Genomic DNA, 18,380 nt, shown 5'->3' on the forward strand with positions numbered 1-18,380 from the left:
GTTTTATATATTTTCCCAAGTAAGGGGGAAAATATCCATTGCAAGAAAACCCAAATAAAGGCCAAAAGAAATAAAAATTAATTGTAGAAATTCAAAATGGACTAAAAATGAAGTAAAAGGGAATAAGAAAGTTAAGTCAAATATTTAGACAGTACTCAATGGTTTTGAGGAAATTATACAAAGATAATAAACTATAAATTGCTGTGAATACAAACTAATTACTAGGGAAAAACTGAAAAATGTATTTGTATATACACACCATTGTTACTTGTGCTTCAAAACACTAATTATTAATAATTATATAACCTAAAGACTTGTTTTATTAATGGCACAGTAAGTAGAATCACCTTAATTCCTTATTCATAAAGTCATATCATGGATCACTTTACAATCTTTTTTTTTTTTAAATTTATCTTTATTTTTTGGATAGACAGCCAGAAATTGAGGAGAGGGGAAGATAGAGGAGAGAGACAGAGAGACACCTGCAGCCCTGCTTCACCACTCATGAAGCTTTCTTTCCCCTGCAGGTGGGGATTAGGGGCTCAAACTGGGGTCCTTTTGCGCTGTAACATGTGTGCTCAACCAAGTGTGCTACCACCTGCCCCCCCCCTTACAATCTTAACCATAAAAATTTTCTTGCCCTCAAAAATGAAATTCTCAAAATACCCCCTTTACATAAACATCAGGAGGTGGCACAGGGATTGTGACTGGGAAACTCAGTTCCAGAGTCAAGAGACAGACCACGGTTAGAGTTCTAGAAATACCACTCACTAGGTTTTATGATCTTGGGCAAAATAATGAACCCTTCTTGTTTTTTTTGCTTTTCTTCCTTTTTTACCAGAGCCCTGTAAAGCTTTGGCTTATGGTGGTGCAGGGGATTGAATCTGGGACCTTATGCCCCAGGCAGGAAGAGTTTGTTTATATAACCATTATGCTATATCCCCTGCCCTTTTTTTCACATGTAAAATGAAATGACATTAACTACTCCCAAAAGGTTACTGCTAGAGTTGAGTTCAAGCAAGTGGCAATTGACACAGATAGTAACTAACTTTTATAAAAATGTTCATGATGAGTACTTAAGGTACTTAAGGTGCTGAAAATAAGAAAAATGTACAAATGGCCTATAATTATCAAAAGTTCTACATAAAAGCTCATGGCCATTCTACAAACCAAAAAGACTAAAATAGTAATGATAATAATAATAACTATATATGTAGTTATAAAATTTACATTCTAGGTTTTAAGACTAGTGAAATACATTTCAAGTAGTGCCTATGGAAAAAATTCTGTGTGATTATTAAATCTCTCAGGGTCACAGTGATGTGATTACTTTAATGGATCACAATGGAGGATAACTGTTATCTTATAAATACATACATCCCGACATGCCCTGATCAAGCTGACATAAAAATCAGTTTCTATCCACTAGATGATATCCAAGTCTCTCTCACTGAAGAGAATTTAGTAAGAGAATGTGCTGCCAAACTGACAATTTTAAATCTGCATAAGGTAACTGTCCATACATTGCAAAAACAACTTGTACAGTAAAAGTAAGCAAGCTAAATCTTCCTATCAAAGGTGCATGGAATTCTTACTTGGCAGAGAGGAGTTCTCGCAGGTACGGTTGCAGAACAACACTGTCACATAGTAACTTTAATATAAAATGAGCATTGGCCTTTCGATCCTTAGATTCTACTACAGATGTTTCTGTGGAGGGACCTATAATTAAACACATCTATTTGGTAACGAACTACGAAGATAGAATGAAAGAATATTTTGAAATCATTTACCAAGTACTTTATCAAATGTCAGAGTACATATTCTAGTATTAGCAATAAACAGATAACTGCACTGCAGGCAATTTAAATATGTCAACACATTCTAGAAATCTTCACTGATAAAATAGATACACACACCTCAATTTTACTGACATCTGGAAGATAATTCAGAAGTCCAAAAGCAAAGAAACAAAATGCTCATGGAAATTAACTATGGGTCTATAGCAATCTATGTTGAAAATGTCTCCAATTATCTTCCAAATGCATAGGCAAGTAAAATAGTGCAGATTCTCACCTGGAATGGTGGAGGTGCTGGGTCCTTGACTGGTACCAGTCGCTGCTGTGGTAAGAGATCCCACAGCAGGGGCCAGGATAAAATCAATGTCACCATCTTTCAGTAAACAGAACAGCAGGATGTACATCATTATAGGCAGCATATCCCTATTACATGTTTTTAAACGGCCGTAAGGCTTTACTCTGCAAGCCCACTGTCAAATCGGATGAGGCCCGTGTGAGACTTCTCTTCTAGACTCAGGAAGGACTCCCACTAGGCAGTCCCTAACTTACACTGGTGGACTGATTAATAGCTTACCAGTGCAGCAAGACACATTTCACCGAAGAGACAGACTTACAATTTTAAAATTATAAATGCCTTCAAGCTTCTCTAATTCAACTCTGCTTTTAAAAAGATTTCTCAATAGTCCATTACAAATGCTTTCTTTTGCGACCTTGTTTCTTATCAAACCCTAAATGAAATAACCAGTCTTACCAGGATCCATTGCAGGAGGGTCAGGAACCCAGCTGGGGGGAGCTATTGGGGGTGACACTGGATCCTGGTGGTCACTGGATGAGGCTCCAGCCTCATGTCTCCCCAGGCCAGCCGCTCTCAATGAACGTCTCATCATTTCCCGTAATCTCAAACTAGAAGAATATGAGCAAGATGAGAGTTTTACTATAGTATCTATATGCACTGAAAAGGTACACAGAACTGATTACTTGAGATCAAACCTTGTTCTACAAGCAAATACTCTAGGCAAGGGGAGTGAAGTACAAATGCTAATTCAGGAATTACAGAATAACTCAATGAGGGACAGAAATGAACATGGGGACTGCTAATTCCCAGTTCAGCACTAAAACCACTATATTAAGGTCCCGCTGAAACTTATGTACAGGAAATAAAAACTGTAGTAAGACACCAATAATAATCTTTTACATGCTTGGGATAAATGAAAAGCTGGACATTAAAACCGAAAATGTGTACCTATTCATATCAGAATTACATTTAATAATACATTATCAAAACAGTGCACACAAAATCAATACTATGTTATTCCACTAGATTTTTCTGAGATCACAAAAGCAACTGAATCCACACAGTAGGTAGCTGCAAAACAAATACCAATTTAAGTTTATTTCTTAAATCAAAAAGTTTATTATTTTTTTTGAAACAGTACAACTTGTATCACAAGGAAATTAATGAATGAAATTTGAGCTTGGTAAAAAGTGTGGTTGGATTAATGTCTAGTTGTGCTTTATTTCCCTCTCACTATAACAACAAATGCAAAGCTGCACAGATGTGAATACTTCTTAAAGAAAAAGAAACAATCGCAGACATTGACTTCACTACAGGAACTGTTAACTACCTATACAAGTCTATACCTCTAAGTAAACAGCAATTAAGGTGGAGGGGGAAGGAGGGAAAGCCTTAAAGTTAGCTGAGAATCAAGTAACAAGTATGGTGCAGATTCAACCCGAGACACATTTTTGATGTGAAAAATGAATACCTTACCCAGTAAGGATGTATGTCTATAAAAAAAATAATTTAGATTTTTATTAATGGCTAAATATCTTATGCTAACTATTTAATCCAAGAAAAATGTTCTTCCCTTATCAATATTTTCTCAAATTTTATAACAATTTTTTTGGGGGTGGGGAATGGAGCTTGTCACTGGGGCTTCAGTACTTTAGGATGATGTTTTAGATAAAGAAACGGAGACAAAAGACAGTGTGAAAGAGACGACAGCACTGAATCTTCCGCCATCGTAATGTGGGTCAGACTGGAACCTGGGCTACACATAGGGTAACACAGCGAATATCCAGCAAGTGAGCTATTTGGCCAGCCCTATCAGGGATCTTTTTCAAGCAGTTACAAAAATGTCTTATAGGATACTTTCATAAGCAATCTATTTTTAAAAGTTTGTATATGATGATGCAACTATGAGAATAAACAGTCCTTGGAAGAATCTGTAAATTAATATTTTAAGTAGTAGATTAATTTTAGCACTTAGTATTTAAGAACTATAGGTAATTCTTTTAATATATCAATGTTTCTTCTCCCTCAACACAGAAATCTGAATTTCAGGGTTTTTATAGTATCCAGGGAACAGGGTACAATGATGATTTTAGTGCAAGTCACTTCCTTGTCCAAAAGTTCACCCCCAGAGAAAGGCAGGCCCCTTGCCAGTAATAGCACACACCAGAGTGATCATTCACACTGATGCATCTAACACAATTTTAACCAAGTTCAGCACAGATACTTGTAATGTGTCTTGCTCAGAACACAGGAAAATAAAATCAGCAATTGGGAGGCACTGCAAGTTTTGGGCTGATGAGGAAGAGCATTTACAACAAGGTCATTAACTCAATGTTCACTAAGGCAAAGTAAACCAGGGGAAGGGGAGTCAGGTCTAAGAAGCAAGGCGTAGTGGCAAACTATAGGTATACATGTTCATTAAAGGTACTCAAATTCTAGAGTTCTCTCTCTCTCTCTCTCTCTCTCTCTCTCTCTAAACACTGCACAGGCCAAATAAAACAAGTGAGTTATTCTCTACCTTCTAATTTAGAACAGATTATGGACAAATGAAGAGAAGTTGAGACACCAGAGTCTCATCTTGAACGTGCAAACTCCCAGCTTTGTTGTTGTGATGTAGTCAATTCAGTATTAAATGAGGGAGTCAGTCATTCCTTGTCATTAAAAAAAATCGTCCTTAACCTCTTTTCTTCATTAGGTCTTGGGAACATTTTTAAGTACAATGCCCAGAGCTCCTCATATAGATTCTTTCAAATAAAAAAACAACAACAAAAAAAAAAAAAGAAAAAAAGAAAATTATTCTTCAAGATGTTGTACACAATTCATGAAGATTCACCTGTATCCTCAGTGGCTGAGGACAACACTGGGGAGATACCAGCTTGGCTGCTAAGATTCAGAGTTTTGACATCCTTCACAGAGGCTTGCCTGGAGTCATCGCATTTTCTGACAACATGGAAGGACTCAAGGATGATGTAATTTCCTCTTTGCAAGCACATTATATCCATGCTACAGAAGCTTTAGAATCCAGTCATGTTCAAACATAACACTGTGACAAAAAAGCGAAGGTCATGTGTCTTCCAGATCAACAACGTCTAGAGTACCTACATCTGTCATCAGATGCACCAACCAAGCTTTCCTCTCAATCTGCCCTTTGCACTTGGAAACTTACTGAGTTGCATGACAAGACTTGAAAGTCAGGTCACCATCTGACGACATTTAATAGTACTCCTTCAATATAGGAATTTCATCAGTTTTACAGCTCATGTCCCAGCCTGCTACTTAACAAGGGGCATCGCCTAGAAAATCCGGGGTAGAATAGAGGAGAGTTTCACTTCAGCGAAGCAGCCTTGGACTTCCTACCGCTCCACTGTGGACAATTAGCCTCCTGTGCTTTCATCTGTTCGGCCGGCAGCCCTTAGTATGAACTGGGTAAGAGCACTGCAGTGAAATCTTCGGCAAATGCCTCAAAGGAGCTTACTCTGCAAATTATTTCTGTGAGCAAGAGATGGCCCACTCGTGAAGCTCCTTTTAGTCTTTGCCTTCAAAATAATCCTTACTTGATAAAAAAGAAAAGAAAAAAAAAAGATGGTAGCACTGGCACTGGACCCACCATATCACAGACCAACTTGATTTGCACTTGGATTTTCCCTGAGGAAATGAAATACCTGAAATAATTCAGACACTAGTTTCTTCATGAAGAACTTAAGTTGCTTTCCATTTTAGAGCAGCAAATTTGCCTAGTGTAGTCCTAAACAAACAAGCTGGTGGTAACTTCCATTCGATAGCACCTTTACTGTTTTAAATTATAATTTTGTCAACCAAAAACAGTTTGATAAGACTTCAATTTGGGGGTATTATAGAACCTAGAAAGCTATTAACAGCATAAGAATAAACTTTGAATTTTTTTTTTCTGGCAGCACCAAAGCCTCATGCATGTAATCCTCTGCTTCCGGGATGGCTCTTTCATACTTTTTGTATCCCTCAGAGAGACCTTATTGCTGCACTCTCCCGCCATCCACTGAGCATCCCTTGTGCTATGGTACTTCACCATGTGCTGTCAGGTCTCAGACCTGGGGCCCTGTGCATAGTAAAGGTATGTACTCTATCAGTAGCCATATTCTGGCCTAAGAAGAATCATTTTAAAATAGGTTGACTATGGATCAAAATGGGCAAAGAATCTTCATTTTAAGTAAACTTTACAACCTATCACATTAGCCCAGTGAGCAGTGCTTCCAATAGTGAATTGTCAGTCATCTAAGATAAATGTTTTCTCCCATGGGGGTAAAAAAAAAAAAAAAGTTTAAAAATCTATATTCTTTATTTTCTTCATTTAAGCATCTAGCAATGTTTAATGTATTATATAAAAGCTTGATCATCTCAATACTCTTAATTATTGTACTGTGTTTTTCAACTATAAAAATAATCTCTAAAGGAGCAAAAATGTTGAATGTAAAACTGTGAAGCCTCCTAAGTTCTATGCATAAAACTAATTAGACATTACCAGTTATGGTTCCTAGAGTGACATTGGAAAGCATAAAAACAAAATAACCCATTATTTTGTGCACATGATAGATAAGTCCCACAATGTCACTGTGTACTGGGTTTTCCCTGTCAATAAGCTCTCCTGGAAAAAGTCTCATTACCTTCGGCTGCTTGATGATCCTGCCCGGCTCCCTGGGCCATTGCTGGAGACGACGGATATTGCATTTGCAATGGCCTCCACAGCAGAAAGCCTTTCTGCAAATGTGTTTCTCTCAGAGCGTTCTGCCTCTAAAATGAGGAAACATTAGAGTCCATTTAGACTTCAGAGTTACTATGAGATCATGTACTCTACTAGATGCTAATACATCTGAAGAGCTCTAATTAATGTTAGAATTGGTTAATAAATATCTTATTTTTAAAACAGTCAAATCACTTTATGGTGAGGATAATCACTTGTAAGACAGCTGCTGCCAGGATTGTTGGGACTCGGTGCCTGCATGACAAACCCTGCACTCTGGACAGCCCTTTTGTCCTTTTCCCTTTTTCTTTTCCTATTATGATACAGAGAAAAATATGGAGGGGGGAAGAAAGAGGAGAGAGACACCTGCATGTCTGCTCCATTGCTCAGGAAGTTTCTTCCTGCAGGTAGGGACGAAGGCTTGAACCCAGGTCCTTGCATATATTAACTTGTGTGCTTTACGAGGTGCCCTACTGCCAGGACACATGAGCACAGCTGAAGAACACCAGCTCAGTTAAACTATGACCTTCACTATGCAGTTTATTTTCCTTCTCTGTCTTTTCCAATGTCCAATGGTCAAAAATATTTTTCTCTGCAAAAATGTGTCATGACTTTTCTGACAACCCAATACTTATTCATTGGCATACTGAAATTTAGCTTTCGCTATAAAGGAAATGATTCACAAATCTGTAGCTCAGTCCTAAGAATTACAACATTTTTAGTGATTTAATGATAACAAAGATCAGACCAGCAAACTGTTACTCAAAACTGTAGCTATGAAAGCATACACCATGCACCAGGACTCAAGGCAGAGGCCTGGGAAACCACACGGGAACACCTGTGGGGAGAAGCTTCACAAACAGTGGAAATGCTGAGGCATTTCTTCTCTCTCTCTCTCAACCTATATCTAGATGGAAGAGGAAGGGGAAAGGTCACCGGGCAAGGTGGAGTCATGCAAGCACCAAGCCCCATAGACAAAAACAAAAAAATAAATTTGTTTCTATGACATATACATACTCACAATAAGCAGACAGGCATTTCTGTCAATTAGTCAAAACTCCTAGATTTTAAAAAACAGTAACAGTACACATACATTCTTTCTAGTGATTTCTGTTTCTTTCCTTCACTAATTTGTTAAATTTTCAAAATCACCTAAAATTTATCTCTTGTGCTCATTATACATTTTTTTATCTCACCCTCTTCTTCTTTAGTTTCCTTATTGCTGGTTGGAAAGCAAACGGAGACACAGGCATGCAAAATGTTTCTATTTCCATCACATCTGTGGCTGAGGAATGTCTGCAGCATCTGTAGGTTCTGCTCTAAAACAACGGCTTGCTCAAGATTCAGAAGATACTGTCGACAGGCTTCATAGTCACAGCGCAGTATGTGCTGCATTAAGGTTTGTTTCTGTGCTCAGACAAATTAGGTAGAAACAAGTTTCAGTGAGATTTATTATGTGAAATCTTAACATGGTCAATACAATACAATCAGCTCGCAAATAAACAGAGATCATTTCAGGTAGCCCAGCAAAATGAGTTAAACTTGCAAACATGTAAAACAGCTGCGTAACAATTGACAGAAATGGGAAAAAAAGGATAGGAAGATCTTCATAAGAACCAGCAATGTTGGTGTACTACACCAAAGTGGGGGTGGGGGTTCAGGTCCTAGAACATGATGGCAGGAGGACCAGCGGGGGTTGTATTGTTATGTGGAAATGTTATACATGTACAAACTACTGTATTTTACTGTCAATTGTAAACCATTAATCCTCTACTAGATTTAAAAAAAAAAAAAAAAAAAAACTTCTAGGTGCCAGAACAGACTGTGTAACAGTATCTCTTTTTTTTTTGACTCCAGTATTAGCACTGGGGCTTGGTGCCTGCACAACAAATCCACTGCTCCTGGAAACCATATTTTCCCCATTTTGTTGCTCTTGCTGTTATTGGTGTTGTTATTGCTGTTGTTGCTGGACAGGACAGAGAAAAATGGAGAGAGAAGACGGGGGGGGAGGGTCGAAAGAAATCTGCAGACCTGCTTCACCATTTGTGACGTGACACTCCTGCAGGTGGGGAGCCAGGGGCTCAAACCGGATCCTTATGCCTGTCCTTGTGCTTCATGCCATGTGCATTTAACCCACTATGCTACCACCTGGCCCCTGTAACAGCATCTCATTACCCTGTTGTACTAACACTCTGCTTAGAAATTCAATACTAATATTCAGTGGTGATTTTCCCTCCAATGAGTGATTCTGCATTAGTTTAGCACTAATTTAAACATACAAACAGCTTATATGGAAGAACTTCTGGTAAGAGGAAGAAAAGAACTGAACTATATGGTTTCTAAAGTTTTTTCTGGAGGCTGGGTGGTGGTGCACCCGGTTGAGTGCACATGTTGCAATGCACAGGAACCCAGGTTCAAGCCCACCTGCAGAGGGAAAGCTTTGTGAGTGGTAAAGCAGGGTTTCTGTCTCTTTCCCTCTCTGTCTCTCCCTTCCACTAGATTTCTGACTGTCTCTATGCAGTAAATATAATAAAATTTTTTTAAAGAATGCAAACTGTAATGTTTTTTTGATTTACAAATCTATTGAAATGTTTTTTTTTAATCAATAAAAGTTAAAAAAACAAACAAACCAGGAACACTTGTACCTTTACAAACAAACTCAAGCCTATGGCTACAGCAGGCAAACAACTAAAGACACAAGTGAATGGGCTTGGCCACAGTCTGCCTACCCTTGATTCATAGTTGCACAAGACCTTTCAGTACCCAATTAAGCAAAAGATATATACTTCATTCCAGGTTTACTCTCACTCTTGGATCTTAAGGCATCACATCCCATTTGGCACATGAAAAGCAAACCTCCAACTTCCCCAGAAATCCTGACAGATGCAATAACTTTAAGTATTTCATTGTCAAAGACATGGCAGAGGGGATAGAAGCATTTGAAGAATGTATCATTAACTCTTGCACTGAGAAACAGCATGCTATAGATTGTGTTCCCACCAATTTCAAAGTGAAACTGATCTCCAGTAAATGATGTTTAGAAATGGAATGTTCAAGGAACATCAGGTCATTAAGGATGGAGTCTCCACAAATGGAGCCAGAGCCCTTAAAAGGGGCTAGGAAGACCAGAGTTTTTCCTTTTCATTGTGGGAGAATATGATCAGATGATGATGATGACCTGTGAACCACCAAACAGTGCTTACCAGACACTAAGCATCTTACTCCAGGACTTCCCATCTCCCTTATCTGTGAGAAATACATTTCTGTTGTTTCAAGCGGCTCTGTCTATAGCAGCCTATATGGACAAAGGCACAGCATGAACAGACCAAGGAGTTCAAAGGTGTCTGTCCTTCAGATTTTAAAGCTACAGTTACGGGACACTTAATTGGATTGAGTTTTAGATAAACAGAAGAGTCAACTGGTCTCCTTAACCAGAATTAGGTAATGAAAAAAGCTAATAGGAAGAGTGTGAGAGAACACAGAGAGAAGAAAATACATCTGTATGAACACCCTTTATTCTTTTTTCTCTCTCTGCCTCTATGGAAAGAAACAAATGAACATACATGCTTTGGTACATTCACAAGAATGTACCAGTTCTCACTGCTTGTTAATGAAACTGCCAAAGGCTGTTCTTGGTAACTGGGATTATACCTACACGACCTTTATCTTGCACCTACTAAAAGCTTTCCTATATTTATTCACAGTCTAACTTAACACTCCACCCTTTTGTGTTCATAGTGCATGAATCTCTCGGATTTGGACACTACACTGTAATATTGATGTATTTATCTATCTTGTTCTAATATACCATTCACTCCTACAGAAGAATATGAATGATTTATTCAAGAAAACTTCCCAAGATTCTAACAGTGTCTTCAGAACTAAAATGCCAAGTATCAATAATTTCAAAACTCAAAATTACCTCTACAGCCATGATGATAATAGCAGCTTTCTTTTTAATTGTTGAATTAGCAGGAAGATTAATTAATGAGTGTACACCCATCCCAAGACTACTAATAGGTGGAAGATCAAGCCAATCTGGATCCCTTATTCCTCCCATGCAATCTTTGGCCATCGGGTAAATAGTACCATTTCCATCTCGAAGAATAATAGGAGACTCCTAGTAACAGAGGAGAAAAAAATAAGTGCTAGGTTACTAGTAAAATAATAATAGAAATTTTATCTCTCTCTCTTTTTTTTTTACTACAAGGACATAGCTGTTTTCAAATTAGTTTTATGCATATATGTATGCATATCCTAGCTTTAATGATTAAATATGGAATCTAGTATTAAAATGTGCTGACTACCCCTCTTATCCTATGGTCTTGTCAGTGTTTCTACTTTATAAATAAGTAAATAAATAAGTAAAAGTGCTGACTATCCTAAGTTCTTCCACAAATCCAGAACCTAAACTTGAGGAAAATGCTGATGGCATCACATTACACGTCAAGAGCAAAGTAAGTCTCTATACCTGCCCAGCAGTAAAAATGGCTACATTCTTCTCGTTCTGGCCAAGGAACGCAAGGCTGCTGGTAGGGAAATTATTTTCCTGCTCTGCTTTTCCTGTAGCAAGATCAAAGATGCAGTATCGTACCCAGTTTCCAGTCTTCAAAACAGCATGGACACCTTCAGAAACACATAAGCACCAAACTGTGGTATCTGTGGCCATATTTGTAAATCACCTCCCCAAATCCACATTCATAATATTACACATAGAGGACAAACATTGCCAATATCCCAAATCACTTCATTCTGTTCCTTTTCACTTAGTGCTCTAATTTTAATGGGATGCAGAATAGTTATAAATTTTTCTTACCTTTGGAATCCACATTCACTGCTAATATTTCTGTTTTTTCAGGTATACAAAGCTTTTTAGGAGTCCTCTGAAAACAATCAGGAACTTTAGGTGTGCCACCAGTTTTCACAACCTGCATGATATAGAATTTTGCTCTTAAACTGTGACCTACTCACAGAGTCAGATCCTGCTGAGTGTCTCCTCAACACTTACCTGCAGCTCGTCAATCCTAAGTAACCTGCAATCCTGTAGGAGAGAGGATGGGTCAGCATCCGGACCAGAGCTATTCTGACAGTTGCTGTTACTGGAAGTTCCGGGAAACTTTACAGCAACATAGGCACCATCCACTTTTAGCACCTAGAAGTACAAGCAAAAGAATTGAGTACTAACATCTTACATAGAATTACTGTGACAATTATATTCACTGAATGAACCTATTTTTGCATGCTTCTTCTAACATTACCAACTTGTAAAATTTAACTTACCCAAACTGTATTATTGATAGCTATGTGAATTTTTTATTCCATGTGTTTATTTTCTAGAGGAAAACTAACCCCCATAGCCAGTGACTACGGTCTTTGGACATGAACAATAATCCACATATTTGTCCCTTTTTTCTTCCATAGGTATAAAAATGCCACTGGGCAAAAAGCACCTTTTAAGTGAACATCATGTTCAATCTCTATTATAATTTAAACATCATGTTCAATCTCTATTATAATTTGCCATAAGTATTGAGTACTTCCAATGGGCCTTAGATGACGTGGTGCTGATGTTTTAATATTCATTTTAATACATTTAAGTAGCCACATATATACTGGCTACAGAACTTAACAACAGGTACAGAGTTAGGAATACAGAAAGAAAACCACTTGAACCCATGAAGCTCAAGACTAAACTCTGCTACTGTGTCTGAGATTGAGTCAATATAACCTCAGAAGAATGTATCTGCCCCAAACCTTCAGTTCTATTTTGAGAATCAGACAGAACAATACATAAGAAAGGCCTTTTTGAACTGCAGAGCATGGAAATAGCTACGTAACACTTCAGAAACCAATTTAAAAAAAAAATCAAGAAAATCTTTACTTTTCAGATACTCTAATTTCTTTCTGTTTTTGGGTGGGAAGAGAATGATAAAATTAATGGTGTTCTAGTTGGTGAACTCTATTTTTCTATAAGAAGCAAGACCCTCTCCAAAAAGAAGGGGGGAAAAGTTGAAGGTGATATAAGAGTAAGTGATAAGAATTCCTAATGTTATAGAGTATGATTGCCACTAGAACTTCCTAGTACTTCTACAAAATAGTGTAAAAAAAGAGATACACCCTTGCAGTTTTTCTGGAAAAACCAAAATTACTCCAAAATAGCATTTTAAAACTTATTTTAAAATGTCTTAGAGAGAGAAAAAATAAGAGGACCAAAGCAACACTGAAGCATACATGAAGCCAGAGGTTGAACAGGGACTTAAGGCCAACACTCTATCCACTGCACCAACCTCCAGGATCAAATATGATATGTTTTTTCTTCCTTCCTCTTTTTGTTTGTTTGTTTTACCAGAGCACTGCTCAACTCTGGTTTATGATGGCCCAGGGGACTGAACCTGGGATTTCAGAACTTCAGGCAGAAGAGTCTGTTTGCATAACGATCTACCCCTACCCAGGATAACATTTAAAAAAAAACAACAACAAAACTTACTGTTATAAAGACTCTAGGAGAGGGGCCAGGTAGTGGCACACCTGGTTAAGTGCACATATTACTGTGCACAAGGGCCTGCGTTCAAGCCCTGCATAGGAAAAGCTTCATGAGTGGTGAAGCATGGCTACAGGTGTCTCTCTCCCTCCTTTCAATTTCTCTGTTCCTATATAATAATAATAATAATAATAATGATAATAATAAAGTCTCTAGGAGAGTGTAATAGTCATCTGCTCATCTATTAGGTTTAAAGGAGACAACTGCATCAGATTGGGGATAAGACTGAAGAAATTGCTGCAGGCGCTAAGAGGCCTGCAGATATGAGCCTTAACTCTGTGACTGAACAATTACAGTCCTTAAGATATGTTGAACATACCTTGCCAACGGGAACATTCTTAACATCTTCCACAAAAACAACTTCTCGAAGAGACCACTGCTCTTCGTTCACCTTTTCTTCTTCTTTGGGGGCAGGAGTTGACCGTCGTCGTTCTTAGACAACAACAAAATGGTAAGTACCAAAAAGAAAATGTGAAAGAGACTTTATAGATTTCATCTAAATGTAGCAGAACAGAATCATTTTTAGGGGGATACATAATTAAGACATCTAAATTAAAATTTGTGAACAACTACTTCAAACAGTTTTTGATCAACTTCTACTCTAAGTGAGCTGAAAATGAAAAATGACTCTACCAGTTATTGCCTAAGTAATATAAACACTAATATACACAATTTCAAGGAAGAAATTAAAAAAGGCATTCTAAACTTTCAAAATTTAAACCAACCAGAGATTTTTAAAAGAAAGGTATGCTGGGCTGCTCTTAAAACTATCACACTATTAACTTTCAATTTTCTCAGTTACAAAACAAGTACACTTAAGACAAATCTTTAAATGCAAGATATAATAGCAAATCAAGGCCTAGTTTACAAATTCTCAAAGAGGCTATAAGATATATACAATTTCTGGAATATTATTATGCAATAGAAATTATTATTATGTCCTTTCGAACAAAATGGATATAACTGCAGATGACTGTGCTTATGAAGTATAGAAGTGAAAGACAACTAACACACAGGTCTCACTCATATGTGGAACCTACAGAATTAAAACACATGGACTTGGACAAAAGATGTAAATAAATGGTCTCTGAGACTTTGTAAAAACTATGATGGTTATCACTGGGCGGGTGGGGGCACAGAACTTTGGTGGGAGATGCCGTAAAGAGCTGTCCCTTATGATCTTATAACCTATTATTTATTTATTTATCCATTCAATCCCTTTTGTTGTCCTTGTTTATTGTTGTAGTTACTGTTGTTGGATAGGACACAGAGAAATGGAGAGGGGAGGGGAAGACAGAAAGGGGGAGAGAACAATAGACACCTGCAGACCTGCTTCACCGCTTTTCAAGTGACTCCTGTACAGGTGGGGAGCAGGGGGCTTGAACTAGGATCCTTACACTGGTCCTTGCGCTTCGCGTGGCCACGTGTGCTTAAACCAATGTGCTACCTACTGCCTGACTCCCACTCTTATAACCTTCTAATCCAATGTTAAATCACTAATAAGTCTTTTAAAATTCTGAGTAAAATTGTAACTATGCCATAGTCAATTTACAGGGACTACAGTCCCAATTCCAGCTAGATGCATTTATTTTCTTCTCTTTATTGAAACAAATTTTACATATGGTAAAGTTTTGAACTCTCAAAAATTAAAGTTAACACTATAGAAATTAATCAACATTGTAAAAGCTATTACTGCACTTAAATAAAGCTGTATACATAGAAGTCTGGTAGACAAACAACATATAAAGATCCTTAAGACAGTGTGAGCTCTCTCAAGTCAGAACTGGATATAACTAGACTGCCTGGAGTTGACCCAGGATACTGCACATCAACTTACTATATGGCATTGAAGCACTGCTGGCAATTGAAGACGCGTCACTGCAAGTGGATGCAGGAGATGGCGGAGGACCCATTTCTGTTTTGACTGGTTCCTGCTTACTTTCAGGCCTGAGATTAGAAATTAAAGATTCTCATTATAATCAGAAAAATGAAATAGGTGGCAAGTGTTGACTAGTTTAAGCCTCATGTTTGTTCTATAGTGGAACCGAATATTTAAAAGAATTATAAAATATATATTTAGAATTCAAATTACTGGAAAGTATACATAGTGGATTATGACGGGGAAGAAAAATTACCATATAAAGCTATCGAAAACTTGAAATAAAGATTAAGATAGCCTTCCTTAGGAATAACAAGAACTACAGTAAGTTATCAATACTGTGTTATCAGAGTACATTTGAGCAAACAAGCTTCACAGTCAGTGAACTCTGACTTGGACATAGCAATTTAAGTAAAAAAGAGAAGAAAAAAGTGTGAATATAAATAAAAAGCCTAGACCATTAATTTTTTTTATTTCTTTTTATGCCACCAGGATTATCAACAGAGCTTAGTGCCTGCATGATGACTCCACTGCTCCCAGTGGCCACTTTTTCTCATCATCCTTTTCTCATAAAGATAGAGGAAAAATAAGAGAGATGCTTGCAGCACTGTTCCACCTCTGGGTCTTAAACTCAAGTCCTTGGGCTTAACAACTTATCTGCTCCATCTGGTGCACCCAGTTTCTTTAAGAGTTCAAAGAAGAACTTCAAGGTGCAATGGCTTGTAAAAATAATAATAATTATTATTATCATTTTAGGGCAGAGGTAGATAGCATAATGGTTATGAAAAGGGACTCTCATGCCTGAGGCTCCAAAGTCCCAGGTTCAATCCCCTGCACCACCAATAAGCCAGAGCTGAGCAGTGCTTGGAAAGAAGGAAGGAAAGAAGGGAGGGAGGGAGGGTAAAGAAAAGTAGGAAGGATGTAAGAAAAAAAGGAAGGAAGAAAGAGAGGGGGGCAAGGGAGGGAGGAAGAAAATATTACCAATTTGATGATGAACAATCACTTGCTAGAGCTGAAATGAGAAATTAAGAATAAACTATATCCTTCCATACTGAGTTGTGTATAGGAAATAAAAGCCAGGAGAATATTCTACAGGTATAAAAATACCCTTTTATTCATTAAAGAACAGGTTATCCAAATCATGTTAAGTGAGATCAACCAGAAAGAGAAGGATAAATACTGCACCAAAGTAAAGGGGGCATGGGAGGGTTCAGGTCCTGGAAGACAAAGGAGGACCTAGTGGGATTTGAGCTGTTGTGTAGACAATGGAGAAATGCTACACATGTATAAACTATTGTATTTTATTTTGATGTTGACTATAAACCATTAATTTCCCAATAAAGAAATTTAAAAAAAGGTTATCAGCTTTTAGCCAGAAAAGTCACTTATTCAGAAATGTCTAAAATTCGTTATGTATATGTGTGTGTGTATATATATATATATATATATACATACATACACACACACACATAACATACACACACACACGTGTATTTATAGATATGCAGATCTAGATAATTTTGATGTATATTATATTCAGGGCCGTTACCTAACATTCCATCAGATCTTTCTATTAACCCCACCAGGAATTACACCTAAATTAATCAATAGTACACAAAAATCTAGTAGTAATTTTACCAGCATCTTAGCAGGAATGTTAATGCATGGGCTTGCTTGGCTGCTCTGCACACACTGTGATGATGAAGGGAAGCCCATAGTGACTAATTACTTGCATGCCCTTAAAGTCAACAAACATCAGTAACAAAGAAAAATCTATTGTTATGAAAATGGATATCTTCTTAGCATTAATTTCACTTCATTATTTTACTGTTTACTAATGTGTCAAATTTCACCAAAAAAAAAAATCTTTAAAAGCTTCACAGAATTTAAGTAGCATGTTCTCAATTACATTTGCACATACCAAAATTATTTCAAATTCTCTTTACAAACTTTCAGTGAAAATGTGTTTATTTTATTTTATTTTTCCTCCAGGATTATTGCTGGGCTCAGTGCCTGCACCATGAATCCACCACTCCTGGAGGCCATTTTTCCCCCCTTTTGTTGCCCTTGTTGTTGTAGCCTCATTGTGGTTATTATTATTGCCATTATTGATGTTGTTCATTGTTGGATAGGACAGAGAGAAATGGAGAGAGGAGGGGAAGTCCGAGAGGGGGAGAGAAAGACAGACACCTGCAGACCTGCTTCACCGCCTGTGAAGCGACTCCCCTTGCAGGTGGGGAGCCGGGGGCTCGAACCAGGAACCTTACGCTGGTCCTTGCGCTTTGCGCCATGTGCACTTAACCCACTGTGCCACCACTCGGCCCCCTATTGATTTTATTTTTTAGGGGGTAAATTTAGGTAAATTTAGTGAACCTTGGAGGAAATGTCTAAAGTATATTTTTAAAAATACAGGGAAAGAGCACTAACACAAACCAAAAAGCAAAAGTTTCTGTAACAGTCATATTTGCTTAGGTTAATGAATAAAAAATTACTTAAGGATCTAATTAAAAGTTCTTAGTTCTTATGGTGGTTATTGCTGCGAGGGTGGAGACATAGTCCATCTGGCAGTGGGTACAGTGTGGAACTATACCTTGTAATCTTAGAATAATGTAAAAACCACTAACAAAGTTTAAAAAAAAGTGTTAGTTCTTATATCAAACAACCAAATTATAATGTACATTGGCAGTTTAAAGATGAGTAGGCACGTCTCCAGGCACAAATGTTTAAGGCCTGTGTGCCTGGCTTCTAAGCAGTGATCTTTAGGACACGAGCTGTACACAATCTGCTGCTACTGTGTTCACATATCCCTCCAGCTCCTAAGAAGTTGACAAATCTGATCCAGAGCCTCCCTCCTCAGCACAGTAACCTGCAAAAAAACCCTTTCAATTACCAACATAGATACAAGGTATTAGAAATTAAAGGATATACAAGAAAATAAGAAAAACGTGGCTTTAACAATCAAATGTGCTTTTTCTGCTACACAGCACCTACAAAGAACATTCTCATGACCAAACAAGAAATATTAGAAGAGAACTTTACAGTACCATTCTGGTCTCCAGACAGGTTTTTTTTAATCAGAGCACTGTTCTGTTGTGGCTTATGTTGGTTCAGAGGACAGAACCTGGGTCACATGAATGGCAAAACACACACAG

The 18,380-nt window shown here is 37.6% G+C and overlaps 1 protein-coding gene across 1 annotated transcript in view; it reads right to left on the bottom strand.

Annotated features, from left to right (window-relative positions):
- UBR5 (ubiquitin protein ligase E3 component n-recognin 5) overlaps positions 1-18,380 on the bottom strand; it is a 117,910-nt gene that overhangs the window by 49,537 nt on the left and 49,993 nt on the right. The window contains exons 15-25 of the mRNA XM_060196392.1: positions 15,187-15,296; positions 13,669-13,781; positions 11,817-11,960; positions 11,625-11,736; positions 11,280-11,434; positions 10,731-10,928; positions 8,005-8,215; positions 6,732-6,858; positions 2,548-2,699; positions 2,074-2,169; positions 1,596-1,719 (exon numbers count right to left, since the gene is read on the bottom strand). Coding sequence (XP_060052375.1) covers positions 1,596-1,719; positions 2,074-2,169; positions 2,548-2,699; positions 6,732-6,858; positions 8,005-8,215; positions 10,731-10,928; positions 11,280-11,434; positions 11,625-11,736; positions 11,817-11,960; positions 13,669-13,781; positions 15,187-15,296 — 1,542 coding nt within the window. The remainder of the gene's footprint in view (positions 1-1,595; positions 1,720-2,073; positions 2,170-2,547; positions 2,700-6,731; positions 6,859-8,004; positions 8,216-10,730; positions 10,929-11,279; positions 11,435-11,624; positions 11,737-11,816; positions 11,961-13,668; positions 13,782-15,186; positions 15,297-18,380) is intronic.

This window comes from Erinaceus europaeus, chromosome 1 (assembly GCF_950295315.1).
Source record: "Erinaceus europaeus chromosome 1, mEriEur2.1, whole genome shotgun sequence".
Classification (NCBI taxonomy): Eukaryota; Metazoa; Chordata; class Mammalia; order Eulipotyphla; family Erinaceidae; genus Erinaceus; species Erinaceus europaeus.